At 40.3% G+C, this 12500-nt stretch overlaps 2 protein-coding genes across 4 annotated transcripts in view; both read left to right on the top strand.

Moving 5' to 3' along the window:
• The window catches only part of LOC138021553 (uncharacterized), a 41022-nt gene that overhangs the window by 22432 nt on the left and 6090 nt on the right, over nt 1–12500 (top strand). For 2 of the 3 annotated variants that reach the window (XM_068868458.1, XM_068868455.1), the window contains exons 1-10: nt 7947–8067; nt 8192–8369; nt 8652–8829; nt 9828–9995; nt 10497–10610; nt 10711–10821; nt 11029–11125; nt 11225–11461; nt 11686–12065; nt 12346–12500. The exon at nt 12346–12500 is cut by the window's right edge and continues 13 nt beyond it. In XM_068868458.1, the coding sequence (XP_068724559.1) occupies nt 8010–8067; nt 8192–8369; nt 8652–8829; nt 9828–9995; nt 10497–10610; nt 10711–10821; nt 11029–11125; nt 11225–11461; nt 11686–12065; nt 12346–12500 (1676 nt within the window). In that variant the 5' untranslated portion in view covers nt 7947–8009. Of the gene's footprint in view, nt 1–5265; nt 5371–7946; nt 8068–8191; nt 8370–8651; nt 8830–9827; nt 9996–10496; nt 10611–10710; nt 10822–11028; nt 11126–11224; nt 11462–11685; nt 12066–12345 lie in introns of those variants that run through there. The other variant, XM_068868457.1, reaches the window with a different exon arrangement.
• Nucleotides 921–2740, top strand: LOC138021554 (C-X-C chemokine receptor type 2-like). The gene is made up of 2 exons (XM_068868459.1): nt 921–2157; nt 2535–2740. Exons 1-2 carry the CDS (start codon nt 1047–1049, stop codon nt 2591–2593), a joined length of 1170 nt encoding a protein of 389 aa, XP_068724560.1. The 5' UTR covers nt 921–1046; the 3' UTR covers nt 2594–2740.

The raw sequence follows: 12500 nt of genomic DNA, 5'->3' as shown, positions 1-12500 counted from the left end.
CGATATATAGGATATAGGCCTCTTGCAACTTCATTAAAAATATAGTTGGTTCTTCTGCGCGAAGTATCCTGCAAAGCTGTCAGATTAACCTGTTTTTTTTTTTCTTGGTTAGTGTTTTTTCCGTCTGGCAATGCTTGGCAATTGTATATGGGGCGGGCTGCTCTCAAAGATTACGTCCGTGGTTTCAACTCTCAGTTGGGGTTAATTAGAATTGGGGACGCTTAATTAAATGTTGGCTTGATGGCTTCTATTAAGTTTAGTTTATTTTGGAGCGTGTTACCACAAAGCTTGGGTGTGTTGGCGGGGCCAAATGTACCACTGTATGAAAATTTTGCATAAGGATCTAAGACCAATTCCCAACACCTCATGCTTTGGTTGGCTCAGTGGAAAAGCAGACATTGTCTCTCGAGGAATCCTTATAATTAATGCTGAAAAGATAGTTAGGACCATCTTGTGTATTATGCATAGTCATATTGATACTTGAGGCAGGAAGAGCTCACTTCAAAACGAGAAATGTAAGCCAATATTTGACTCAATTACTAACCATAATTCTTAATACTACTTTGCAAAAATTACACAAGCCAAGCATGACCCCTCTAAACCACTTTTTCTCTTTTTATCGAGGCCAATTCAAAATATAATTCACGGAACTAAATTTTATTGTCCATGAAAGACAAACCGAATGCTCTTTCAATACGTTATCGGATTTGGAGATTTCGGATTTTAAAACCTTCAAAGAAATAACTTGGAACAGTGTCTTCTAGTTGTTAAGTGCATTATATGACATTCTGCGATCAATGTTGCCCTTTCATTCAGATAACAAGATTTATTTTATTAAAATTAATGCCTGTTAACTTTGAAATGGGTCATTAAGTATCTTGACGTGTGGGGCTTATCCAAAAAAGAAACAACACTTTGAAATGGTTAGGAGATCCACGCAAATACGAAAGTTTCATGGCTTCGTAATAATTGTTGAAAATTTCAATTTATCTGGCTGTCTTTACTCCGGGGTTTAGGAAGATACAGGAAGAACGCTCTGGTTCTAAATGGATCAGACCTTGCACGTGGAAAATGAAGTGTACTTTACAAATGAAATGGCGGATGACAAATGTACAATCCTTAGCCAAGGGATTTTAGTTTTGATATTATTTGTGTTAGCACTGGTGGGCAATGGACTTATTCTCGTGGCTTATTGCCGCGATCACCGCATGCATACGGCAACAAACATGCTTGTGATAAGTCACATTTCAGCCGAGTTTGCATTTGCTGTTAACGGAATTCTTATCTACGGATCAAGTCTCATTCGCCTCAAGGTTGTAGATGGAAATTTGTGCATTTTAGCCGGCACAGTCAACATGTTTTTGTTTTTTGTGTCCGTTCTTAGTCTGGCGGCAATTTCTGTTGATCGTTATTACGCTGTTGTGAAGCGAAGCCATCACAGATTCACAAAAAAATTCGTATTGCGTGCAGTGATAACGTTTTGGACTCAAGCTGCGCTCTCAGCGGTTCCTTGGGATCTGATTCTTATAAACAAACCTGGCAAAAGATTTATTGCCTGGGTTTTGGGTAACTGTGAAAAATACCTGACTTTGCGTAATGATGACAATGTCCCCGTGATAACATTTCGAATCATTCTTTGGACTGTGTCATTTTTCATTCCTTGTTGTATAATATTCTACTCAACAGTGAGAATCTTGCGCAGCGCCTTGCAGAACCGAACACGGGTTCAAGTTTTTGAATACCCTCGAACTGTGGATGCGTATTCTAAGTCTGCCTACACCACCATCATCATAATAATGGTCTACTTTCTATGCCTCATACCTAGCATGGTTTTCTACATTTTTAGAGAGAAAAGCTCAAAATATTATTCTCGTTCACTTCACATCATTGCCAAGGTGGCTATGGCATTCCGATCGGTGTGTTATCCAGTGATATTCATCGCTCGCAATCGAAAGTTTTCCGGATATGTTCGGTCTTTCGTCGTCAAAAAATTCAGGCTCCTACAATGGGTCAATGAAGAAAGAGCTTTTTGCAGACCACCGGAATCAGGAATACGGACAAATTATTCTGTTTACTTTTGTTCACCAAGTGGAAGTCACAATGCAGCCGCTTGTGTTGTCACGAAATCTTCTGAGAGACAAACTACGCTTTTTAGAGGTACTCCCATAAAACTGGCATTTACAGACTTGGGTCAGGAAAACCATTCGGAATGGCTTGAATAAATACAGGCCGGGATAGTATATTAAGCGGGAAAAAGAATAGAGATTTTGGTACGTCGGTGCACGGTCACGGTCACGGTAAGGCGCAAACCGCTCAGAGAAAATAAGTAAACCAGAAAACAGAAACTGGCGATACGTTTAGCGGCCTTGCTTAATAAAGATGCTGGTATGGTTTGCAGCGGTTGTCCTGAAAAGTGCAAGACAAATCGGATCATATTTACTAAATCTCGATTTTTCATGTTTGTAAAACTGTCTCTGAATTGGGCTTCTTTGTTACCTAACTGCTAATACATCTCTGCTTTTTGACCATTTTAGCAATCGAACCTTTGGGGCCAAGTCTACTTACTGCAATGAACTGCGTCTGGTGTGCTTGAGCTTTTTACAACAGCTCAGGCAAGGAGGGGCTTGATAGATTCATCATTTGACTGAAATGCACAAACTAAAGACCCTAGCCTAATTTAATAATAAAACGATTAAGCCAAGTTTTAGCTTTTTTCAAGGGGATCAAAACTTGACATTTCTGTATTAATGAATTATTTCAGGCGTGCATGTTATTAAAAGAGTTTAACAGGCGGAAGATAGAAGTGATCCTCGCACTTTACTGGACAATTTAAGAAATTATCTCTTTTTTAGACACATGACAAATTCAGGCGGCTTCAGCGGGGTACGAACGCACGAGCTCCGCGATACCGGTGCAATGCTCTGTCAGACGACTGAGCTGGATAACTTTATCTTCTGTGTACAACCCGCACTTCAAACATAAATTTCTTTGAGACTTTTATATGCATAACAGGGTAGCGTGGATGGCACAGTTGTCAGAGCACTCGCTTCCCACCAATGTGACCCGGGTTCGATTCCTAGGACCGGCGTCATATGTTGGTTGCGTTTGTTGGTTCTCTTCTTTGCTCCGAGAGGTTTTTCTCCGGGTACCTGGAACAAAACGTTTTATTCCCAAAGCCGGGGTCTGAATTGGGTACAACTTTGAGTTAGCCGATTAGGTATATTGTTTAGTGTAGCCGTTACATTTATGCTAGCTCTCTCGAGCCCTGCTGGTATGTTGCATTGAACCTTGCGTCACCCGTCAAAAAGACCTGATCCCTGGCCTTATTTTGTGTCTGTGGTAGCTGTGCATTCCTTCGGATGCCCTTCGAAGTAATGCAGTTACGCCGTCCTAACCCTGACAGGGTACCTGATGCCTTGGACATTACTCTTTAAACCTGGTTTAATCAGCGACTAAAGGACCCCCACAATCTTAATTCAAAAGGCGTTGCTGCCGAAACTACCCAAGAATAAATTTATTCCACCAAAGAATAATTTCTTGCAATAAAAGGTTTAACTATAAAAAAATAACTGCGACACAATTTTTCTATGAAATTCTGGTCAAACAAAAAATATAAAGTAGAATTCTTTTTTGAAGGTCTTAAAGGACGAAAACATTCATAGCAACAATTCAAATGAAGCGTAGGCTAGGATTTGATTTATTACTTGGGCAGGCAAGGGCTAGATACATAAATCCCGAACAATGGGCCAAGGCTTTTTTCCGGAATTTTCCCCAAGGTCTAAACTTCTTTCATAAATTCAAAAATCCTCGAAAATGTTTTGAACAGTTTATATACATGTTCATAGTTAACATTTAGCAAAAGCAAAATATAAGTAGAGCAAGAAAGAATGACTTACAAAATACAGTCTCTAAAATGTATAACAGCAAAATGTAATTTCTGGCGTTTGAGTGAGCGAAAGAGACAGATTGATATTTCAATAGCACGAAGAAGAAGGGCATGGGATGAATAAGATCCATGATGGGTAATATGCCGTGTATAAAAGTTGAGTCTTTCACGTGCCCAGCCAATCTAGGCCTGCATCAACCACTGTTAGAGTTCCGAGGTTTTTCTCTCGTTTCTTTCTTAAGGTGCTCCCTTTGTTTTGCACCGCGCATCTCCTACTGCGCGTTACATTGCGACATCGACGATCGATAGCTGTGATTCTCGGTGATCATCTAAAGAGAAACAGCAAAGGCCGCTTTTGCTGTTCAAAAGCTTATAACTCTTTTCCGTCAAGAAGGAACTCGCCCCAGTCCTGTCGCAGAAATGATCATTTGAAGCTCAAATTAGCCCTTTGCCATCCATTTGTCGTCGAGTTGCAAAGAAACAAGCACGGTGACCCCCCCCCCCCCCTTCTTGTTTGTTGGGGGTTATTTACTCATGATAGGGACACGAAAAACACATTTTAAGAAGAAAGAAAGTTGCATAGTAGTAATTGTAGTATTTATATATAAAGAACGTGAAGCCAGGAACCCATTCCCTGGAGTCTCCATCTTTCATATAACCATCCGAGTGAAATCTGTCCCGTGTCTTTTTATTTTTAGTAGCACCTCCAAGGGTTTTTCGTGGGTGTTTTCACAATAGCCAATCATAAGAGACCTATGGTCAGCCATTGATTTGGTCACATGTAGCACAGTTGAAACACGAAGATATTTCAAAACATACACGTTCGAAAAATAAGACGACACGGGATAGGGTTGACTCAAGGGTACAATACGCATGGGAGTTCCGGATAATGGGCTCCTGCGTGAAATTGTATTTGGGGCCAGACACTGAGTGTGAGGTGATGACGCAGCGGTCCAATTTGCTTACACTTTACTGAAACACTATATAGCCTGGACAAACAAGTAAGCTCAAATATTCAGTAACCGGTTGATCAAGTTTCAAACGCTTTTCGTGTAAATCGGAACTTAAAATAAAGGTCATTCAGCGCGAAAACAGGCACGGCGACCCCAAGTTTTATTGCATTTTTTCAGTTATTCCATAATGTGGCCCTGCTATAGGAGAAACTCCGCTTTAAATAATTAGTTCTTGCTTTTGGCAAAACCAGTTTTCCCTCGGACTTTCTCAGGTTGTAACTAGAGTAATACTGACTTTGTGCCCTGTCAGGTGCTCTTTTGGGCAGTTGGCTTGCTTTCTTGATGTTCATTTTCCTTTATTTTCGTTTGTTTGTTTTGAAACTGATTTAATCTCTCCGCCTATCATAATTATACTTTTCATTTCAGATGCTTTTAATCATGGCATTTGGAAAAAATGCTGAAAGCCTACAAGAACCCCATTTGAAGAGTCTAGCGGGAAGGTTGCGGTCCAGTATATTATGATCAAGAGCGGTTGGTACTGTGAGCAGATATTCCCGTGCTTTTAATTTAGGTGGATAGCCTGCGATTTTATAGGATTAAATGGGTCCATGAAGCTGTTGGTCTTGCCAACCGATAATTCAGTTATAGTTATAGCCATCAGAGGCACATCCAAAAGATGTGTTGCAACTGGAAAGTCGAACCGGAAAGAACCAGTTTCCACAGATTTACTCCAAAGTACCGCAGACGGCGCTGACTTGTCCAACGAGATTGACCATTTATTTGTTGTGCTTTGCAGGGTTTCTCTTAGATGCGATAGCGTTAGTAGAATTAAGAGAAATCAAGTTTCTATTCACTATGTTTATGTGACTATCAAGGTGGACTGAAAAGTAAAAGCTGATGATGTGGCTGTAATTGCGGAGAGCCAGCGTCCCGTTTTCCCTCTTAAGATTCTAAGAGTACTTTCTTGCTTTGGAATTGCTCTCCTCTTCTCCCTCTTTATTTCAGGCTACTCAGTGATAAAAACTAGAAATACCCATTAGCTGGCCTCTGGTAACAAGCATAGTATCAGCTCTAGTAATTTCAGAGATCATTTATGCAAGTCCTTGCAATGTGTTGTTTCTAATCCAGGTGCCTACGGCACTCATTCGTTTCGATCTGGAGAAGCATCTGTAGCAGCCAACGTCAGCGGTGTGCTTGATAGAGTTTTCCAAAGGCATTGGAGATGGCAATCTGTCTCTACAAAAAAAAAAAAGGGGGGGGGGGGGAAGACAATAGGACTTTTTCAACCAACCTCTATGGACACCAATAACAATAGAGAAATGTACTACTTCTTGTGGACGAACAAAAGAAGTTAATGACGGCGATGACGTCACGTGAAAACCTAAGTTGGACTTTCCGTTTCAAAGTAGCTGGCTTCAGTTTGTGGCACAACACCTGGATGTTGATCCTTCCAGCTCTTTCTTTGTGGTCGAAGTTGTTCTTTGTTCACCGCTATATAATGCAAGGCCTTGACTTAGCCAAAATAAACCTATTGGTCCATATTTTACAGATGTGTAACGTAGTTGAAATATGTAATTTCTGGCAATTGTGTGAGTGAAACTCGGAGACAAAAAATGATGTTTCAAACAAGAAGTAGAAAGGCCTGGGATGAATAAGGCCCGTTTCAAACGTCGAACTTTCATGTGCCGAATCTAATGCAAATGAGGAAATCTATTGTTTTCGCTCATTTGCATTAGATTCGGCACGTGAAAAGTTCGACGTCTGAAACGGGCCTAAGGTGCATTATCATGTCTAATATGCCGTACACCGTCAAAAGTTGAGTTTGAATATATGAGATACCCCAAAACCCCTAGGCGCTGCATCGCAGGTTCGGGGAATAGGTTTCCATTCTTACCACTGGGATTTTTCGTATCCGGCAGTGTCGCTTGTTTTCATCTGAAATTAATTGTTCTCTCTATTGAGTGTGAAAAGTACGTACGCATATTTTATAACAGTTTATGCGATTCTCTGTTTGCCGCTGATGCGAGGCCTTGAATTACCCAAAATAAACTTATCGGTCTATATTTTTCTGTAGTTGTGTTTTAGTGTAGTTGAAATGAAATGAACTATTGACATGTTTCTCAGTTTGTCTCTAACGAATATCTTTACGCGATTATTTTCGATTATTTAGACCGAGCGTTAATGCTACTTCGACAAAAGAGCAAACTTCCACGGTACTCCCCAAATCTAGCAAAATGTTTTAACTTCTTGCCTACATCTTAATCGTTACAACTTTTTTTTTTTGCAAACAAACAAGAAAACCTTGAATATATAGGGCCACGAAAAACACTCCTGGTGATTTCCAGTAGTCATGAAATACCTTGGCAAGAATTAAGAACATCACATGATTCACAGAAAAATGTGCATATGAAGTTGTGAAACAGACGTAGTGACAACTGAAAATAAACTGAATACCACCCATGGAGGAGGAAAACCCACTAACGGTTAGTGAACAGACACCAGAAAGTGTGGAAAAAAATTGAAACAGTCCTAAATACTTGACTGCTGAAAACTCAACTTCGAAAAGCACTTTACCTTTAGTATGGTGACAACACCCTGAACGATACATGCTTCACACCAATAAAAATACAAAACGGTCGTTCGGTATTGTATAGGCACGGAGTTTATGATTGCATATCATGATAGCTTTGCATAACAGTGAGAAATTCATTGGTTCGTGGCTATATAGACCTGTGGGAAGTGTGCCATGAATAAAACTTGATCACAGCTATCTTTGTCATCCCCGCAGTCATTTTTCTTCCCTTTTGGCCAAATATATCCAAACCTGTGCTTTTAATGTAACCTCGAAGTTCCCAGGCACCAGGAAAACCATTCGAAGCTCTTACATTTTTGACTAAATTAGGAGTTCAGTTTTAAAAAATAAATCAACAAAGCTGCTAAAAAGTTCACCTATTTCATTGTTGTGATCATGACAAAAGTTTTGGTCAATGCTTTACCGCGTGGCATGCGTCACACGTGTCTCGAGCTCACGCCTCCACTACGCTTCACGCACGCATCCTTGCAGAGGCTGTTGTTTTTGATGCTATAAAACGGCTTTATCCAGACCTCGCATTTCATAATCTGTCTTCGGATGGTGTAGATGCGTGTTTGCGTAAATAGTTTCTTCGAAGATGAAGAGTCCCGTCGCTCTATGTTTAACTCTAATTATTTATTTATCGCCGATTGCAGGTAACATGTCTCTTCTACATAATTTTTGTAAGGTATCACGTCCCACGTTATTCTCCAGTTTAAAAAATACGCCGTAGTTTCCTTTTGAGGATTTCAACGGTGAAACTTGCATCTGTTTTTCTAGGTAAACTGCACAATGGTGAGGCATTCATCACGTTCACTGCAGATGACGATTTAATATGCAAACGTTTTGACTTCGACCCGAGTTCTGAAGCTACGGACGATGTTCACGTTCAATTGCGATTGAAACTACTGGCTTACAACGTGGCGGTATCATGGATAGAGGCAGTCTCCAAAAATGGGTAAATTCGACTCGAAATTATACAAAACACTTTACGGAACTAGTGTCCGTAAAGTGTCGTCAAATGAATCAGTGCAGGTCTCTTGTTCTTGCTTATCTTGCATGTTGGTAAATGAAAACAAAATTAAACGATCACTTGAAATTAAATAAGTAAAATTTCGCTTTAACGTCAACTCGAATTAGATTTCGCAACCTCAATACTCAAATCAGTAATTAATTGAATTATTTCTGGAGCGTACATTGTGTCATGGATAATTTTCACTGCTGGATGTTTCATTTCCAGCTTCACTGGATGCGTCACCGTCTCCGGCCCAATAGAATCAGATCAGCCCCTTACAATCTATATGACGTGGATAGCCTTTGAACCAGCTGATGTTAACAGCGTTGGTATTGCAAGAGTTGATAATATTCCCTTCTGGACAACGGGTTCAAAATGCATTGATGTTCGTACTGGAGCCGCGGTAAGAAGTTTGCCAATGAAGCCCACGTTTATGTAGATGATGCATGCCATTTCGTTTTAATTGAGCACAGTCTGCATACAATGAACTGCCTGTCACCAGAAAAATGAGACCTCACATTTCGAGGAGCAATTAACAACTCGATTCATCGAGCAGAGTGCCTGTTGTTCTCGGGACATTTACTTGCATGCAGTGCAGTCAAGATTACAGATCAGTAAAATTAGGGGCCAAGCGTGACTAGAGTGACTCTCATTGGTTAAGGATTACGCGAGATATCTCCCACAGGGAATGACTGCTTTGCTCATTGTCAGGGCGGAGCTAAGAAACAAAGACCTTCCAACTGCAAAAAGTCCCTTCCTTGGTTCCCCAAAGTGCTAATCTTAACTTCCTCGCGCAGCTTAACATAAGCGATATATGGCAAGTATAACGACTATCCCTTTCCAGTTGAAAATGCACTAAATCCGGTAATTTTTAGTATGAAATTCATTTTTACGACTGATTTTCGCAAAAAGTTGACTGCCTTCCGAATTTTCAGGGACGGCGAATGGTAGATGGGGTTTACCTGGGTCAGAAACCGTTTAATTTTTTAATTTGGTCAACAGGAACCGTTATCCCTTTTTAGTTTGAAAATTGCCCGTGTGTGGGCAACTTTAGGCCAACAACGAAATACTTTTTTAATCTCTTGTTCATCTATGTGAAGTAATGAATCGAGTTGGTAGCTGACCTGGTCAAAGTTGGCCTATTCTTCTCAAATTTGCCGGGAAACCGGTTATGAATAATTAATCATGTTTCGGCGTTCTGCACGATGTTGGACCCCAAAAAATAGTGTTTTCACCAAATACTTGAAGCATATCTTAAAGACGTCTGATTATAGCTAGCCAAAATGATTCGTAGAATCGAGTTGCTCTCAATATGTTGTAAAATCAGTGTCGCAGTGCTGGTGTGATAATTTAGAGTAACAATTTTCAAATTTCCTCAACTTCATATGCATTGTCTCCTAGTTCTCTTTTGCGCCTCGGCTCGTATTCCTGACAGTGATTCATACTGATCCTCTCAAAAACGTCCATGATGCGAGCAGCGTTTGGGCTGAGGAAGTCACTAGCTCGGAATTCAAAGTTTGTCTACGAGAATTGAAGAACTTTGACGGCATTCACGAAAACATTCGAGTGGTATGTAGCGAACAAATTTAATCTTGGAAACTCTTGTCTGCATTTCAGAATTAATATTTAATTAAAGAACAGATATGCACACATTCCACTCCTAAATAAATAGGTAAGATCTCTCGTTTCCACAAATGTAAAAGCAACAAGCTGGATAAAGGTATTTAATGTTTAATGTTTTGCGAGAGATCGCTGTTTACTATGTTGCATTGTTTTTGAGTTCGTTTTCTAATTGACCCAAAACATTTTTGTTTGCATATGACGACAATCAAATTCAAGCCACTCCTTCAACTTGAAGGAGCCCCTCGACCCCAAAATCCTCAACTTTCGCAAATTACCGACTGAAACCAAAGAATACCAACTCACTATTTTCTGCTTATTTAAGTAAAAGCATGCTGTGAACAGTTGATCGAAGAAACAAATGAGGAAAAAAAAACCCAAAAGAAAAATCCTACCTACATACAAACGCAGAGGAAAACGTCTTGACGAACTGTTTCTTATTTCTTTCAGAACGTTTTAGCAATGTCAGCCATACCTTCTTCCTGGCCAATTCCTACAGGAGAAGAAATTAACTTTCCCAACATCAATATTCCTCGAGAAGCTACAGGCTACAGCTTTTGTAAGGTAATCTGGAGATGTTCCCCGACAGTCACACTTGAGATGTAACACAACGCTTTCAAAGGAGCAAACCCAGGTTCTAAATCATGCGTTCTTCTCTTTTCAGCAAATTACCTTTCCAAAACCGTTTTATAGTGCACCTAAGATTGTCACCACAGCTGAACATGACAAAAACACCATTGAACCAGACAACAATGCAATTTCCGAATGGACCAGGGTACGTCAACACAACACAATGATATTTAAAATAACTTTTTCTTGTCAAAAATGAAACAAGAAATTATTGTCGCAAAATGATTTGTCGACAATGAGCTACAAGGCAAATTGTTAATCTATTCCTGAAGTCGGCCATATTCAAAATATTTCCTTTAATCTCTTTTGTATTACACATTAATGATTCCTTTCTCGCGCATTTTTTTTCAAGTCGGTTACCAAGACAAAGTTAGAAGTCTGTCTAAAGGACATCCAACGTTACGACGCCAGCCATGATCCCATAACTGTCAACTATATGGCTATAGGAAGTGAGTAAAGCTCGCAAACTGTACACCTAAAAACTAAAGTATCTACATACAAAGAAGCTGATGAATTCATCATATTGAATTCCCCTGTCTTCTTTCCAGATATTGACCCCTGCTATCAGGTTGACTGTGGACCCTATAGACACTGCACAGTAAATGAAGCCGACATGACACACTCGTGCATTTGCAACGACTGCACTCCTGATTCTAGCACAAACAGTTACAATCAACAGGTGTGTGACAGCGACGGAGTCACTCATAACACCAGATGTGACCTGGACAGAGAGATTTGTCTTGGAAACACCAATGCCACCTGGGTACACGACGGCCCTTGTGCACGTGAGTAGAAACTGTAGTACCTCGTTTCATTTTGTGCCAAACTCGTACCAGCGTCAAAAACGACCCTTACACCGTATATTCCACAGTTCTATAAACTATACTGGAATTGCGAATGCCAAATATGTCCCTTCTTTTTCCCCTTCTCCAGATTTTTATCCACAAATACTCCGTTAAGACATTGAACGATTTCAAAAGTTCATTTCTGGGTTTCCTTTGTTCCTCAGCTTTTGTTCTTGAAAGAGGACGTGTGGCTCTTCGTCTAAACACTACCGACGTGCTGTGCAAAAAAGTTGATTTTAACCCAGCAAGTTTTCAGAGTAATGAAGGAAAAATCAACGTACAAACATCCATCAACTACTTCAATAGCACTGGAAGCTTCGTCCACGATGCAGCAGTGACCTGGGTCGAAAGCGTCACTCACCTAAACTTCAAACTTTGCGCGCTCAAAGCGGGACGAGCGGAACGTTTAACACCCGATGGTGGTCTTACTTTCGTGGATTATGTCGCTATCCAAGAATCACCAGCCGGAGCAATTGCAGGACATCTTCAAATGCCAATGAAGTGGTGGGATGGCACCACGTGCAAGACACTCGATTTCCAACAGGTCAGATGACTTACATCAAACATCAAACCTATCTTTGTGTTGACCATAATTTAGCTCAAAACATTCAAGAGAAAAAGAAATGAAACAAATTTGATTTCTCCCTCTAAAATACTGATGCATCGGAAAAGTACATATTCAGTAATGGTTCCGTTTAGAAATCGGCAACAGTTTTGAATCAGATTTGCCCCGACATTTGAGACTAGAACCCCGGTGATGACTCGGAGAAATACCTAAACACGTTTCATTCATTCATTCATCAAACCATTTCTTCAAACGATAGGGTCTGTTTACCAAAACGCCGTTTGTTTTCCTGACCGCTGAACATTCCGTACTCGGACAAAAACATGATGCTGCTACCGTTTGGGTGGAAAACGTTAACTCCGAAGGATTTGATGCCTGCTTACGAGAAATGCAGAACTTTGATGGACTCCATGA

This window comes from Montipora capricornis, chromosome 10 (assembly GCF_036669925.1).
Source record: "Montipora capricornis isolate CH-2021 chromosome 10, ASM3666992v2, whole genome shotgun sequence".
In the NCBI taxonomy this organism is placed as follows: domain Eukaryota; kingdom Metazoa; phylum Cnidaria; class Anthozoa; order Scleractinia; family Acroporidae; genus Montipora; species Montipora capricornis.
Note: the sequence above shows the minus strand (reverse complement) of the source record. Positions and strands in the feature narration are given on the sequence as shown.

Coding starts and splice junctions, on each gene's coding strand:
- LOC138021554 (XM_068868459.1), top strand. CDS start 1,047: ATGGATCAGACCTTGCACGTGGAAAATGAAGTGTACTTTACAAATGAA. Junction 2,158..2,534: donor ACAAACTACGCTTTTTAGAG/GTACTCCCATAA, acceptor TGACCATTTTAG/CAATCGAACCTTTGGGGCCA.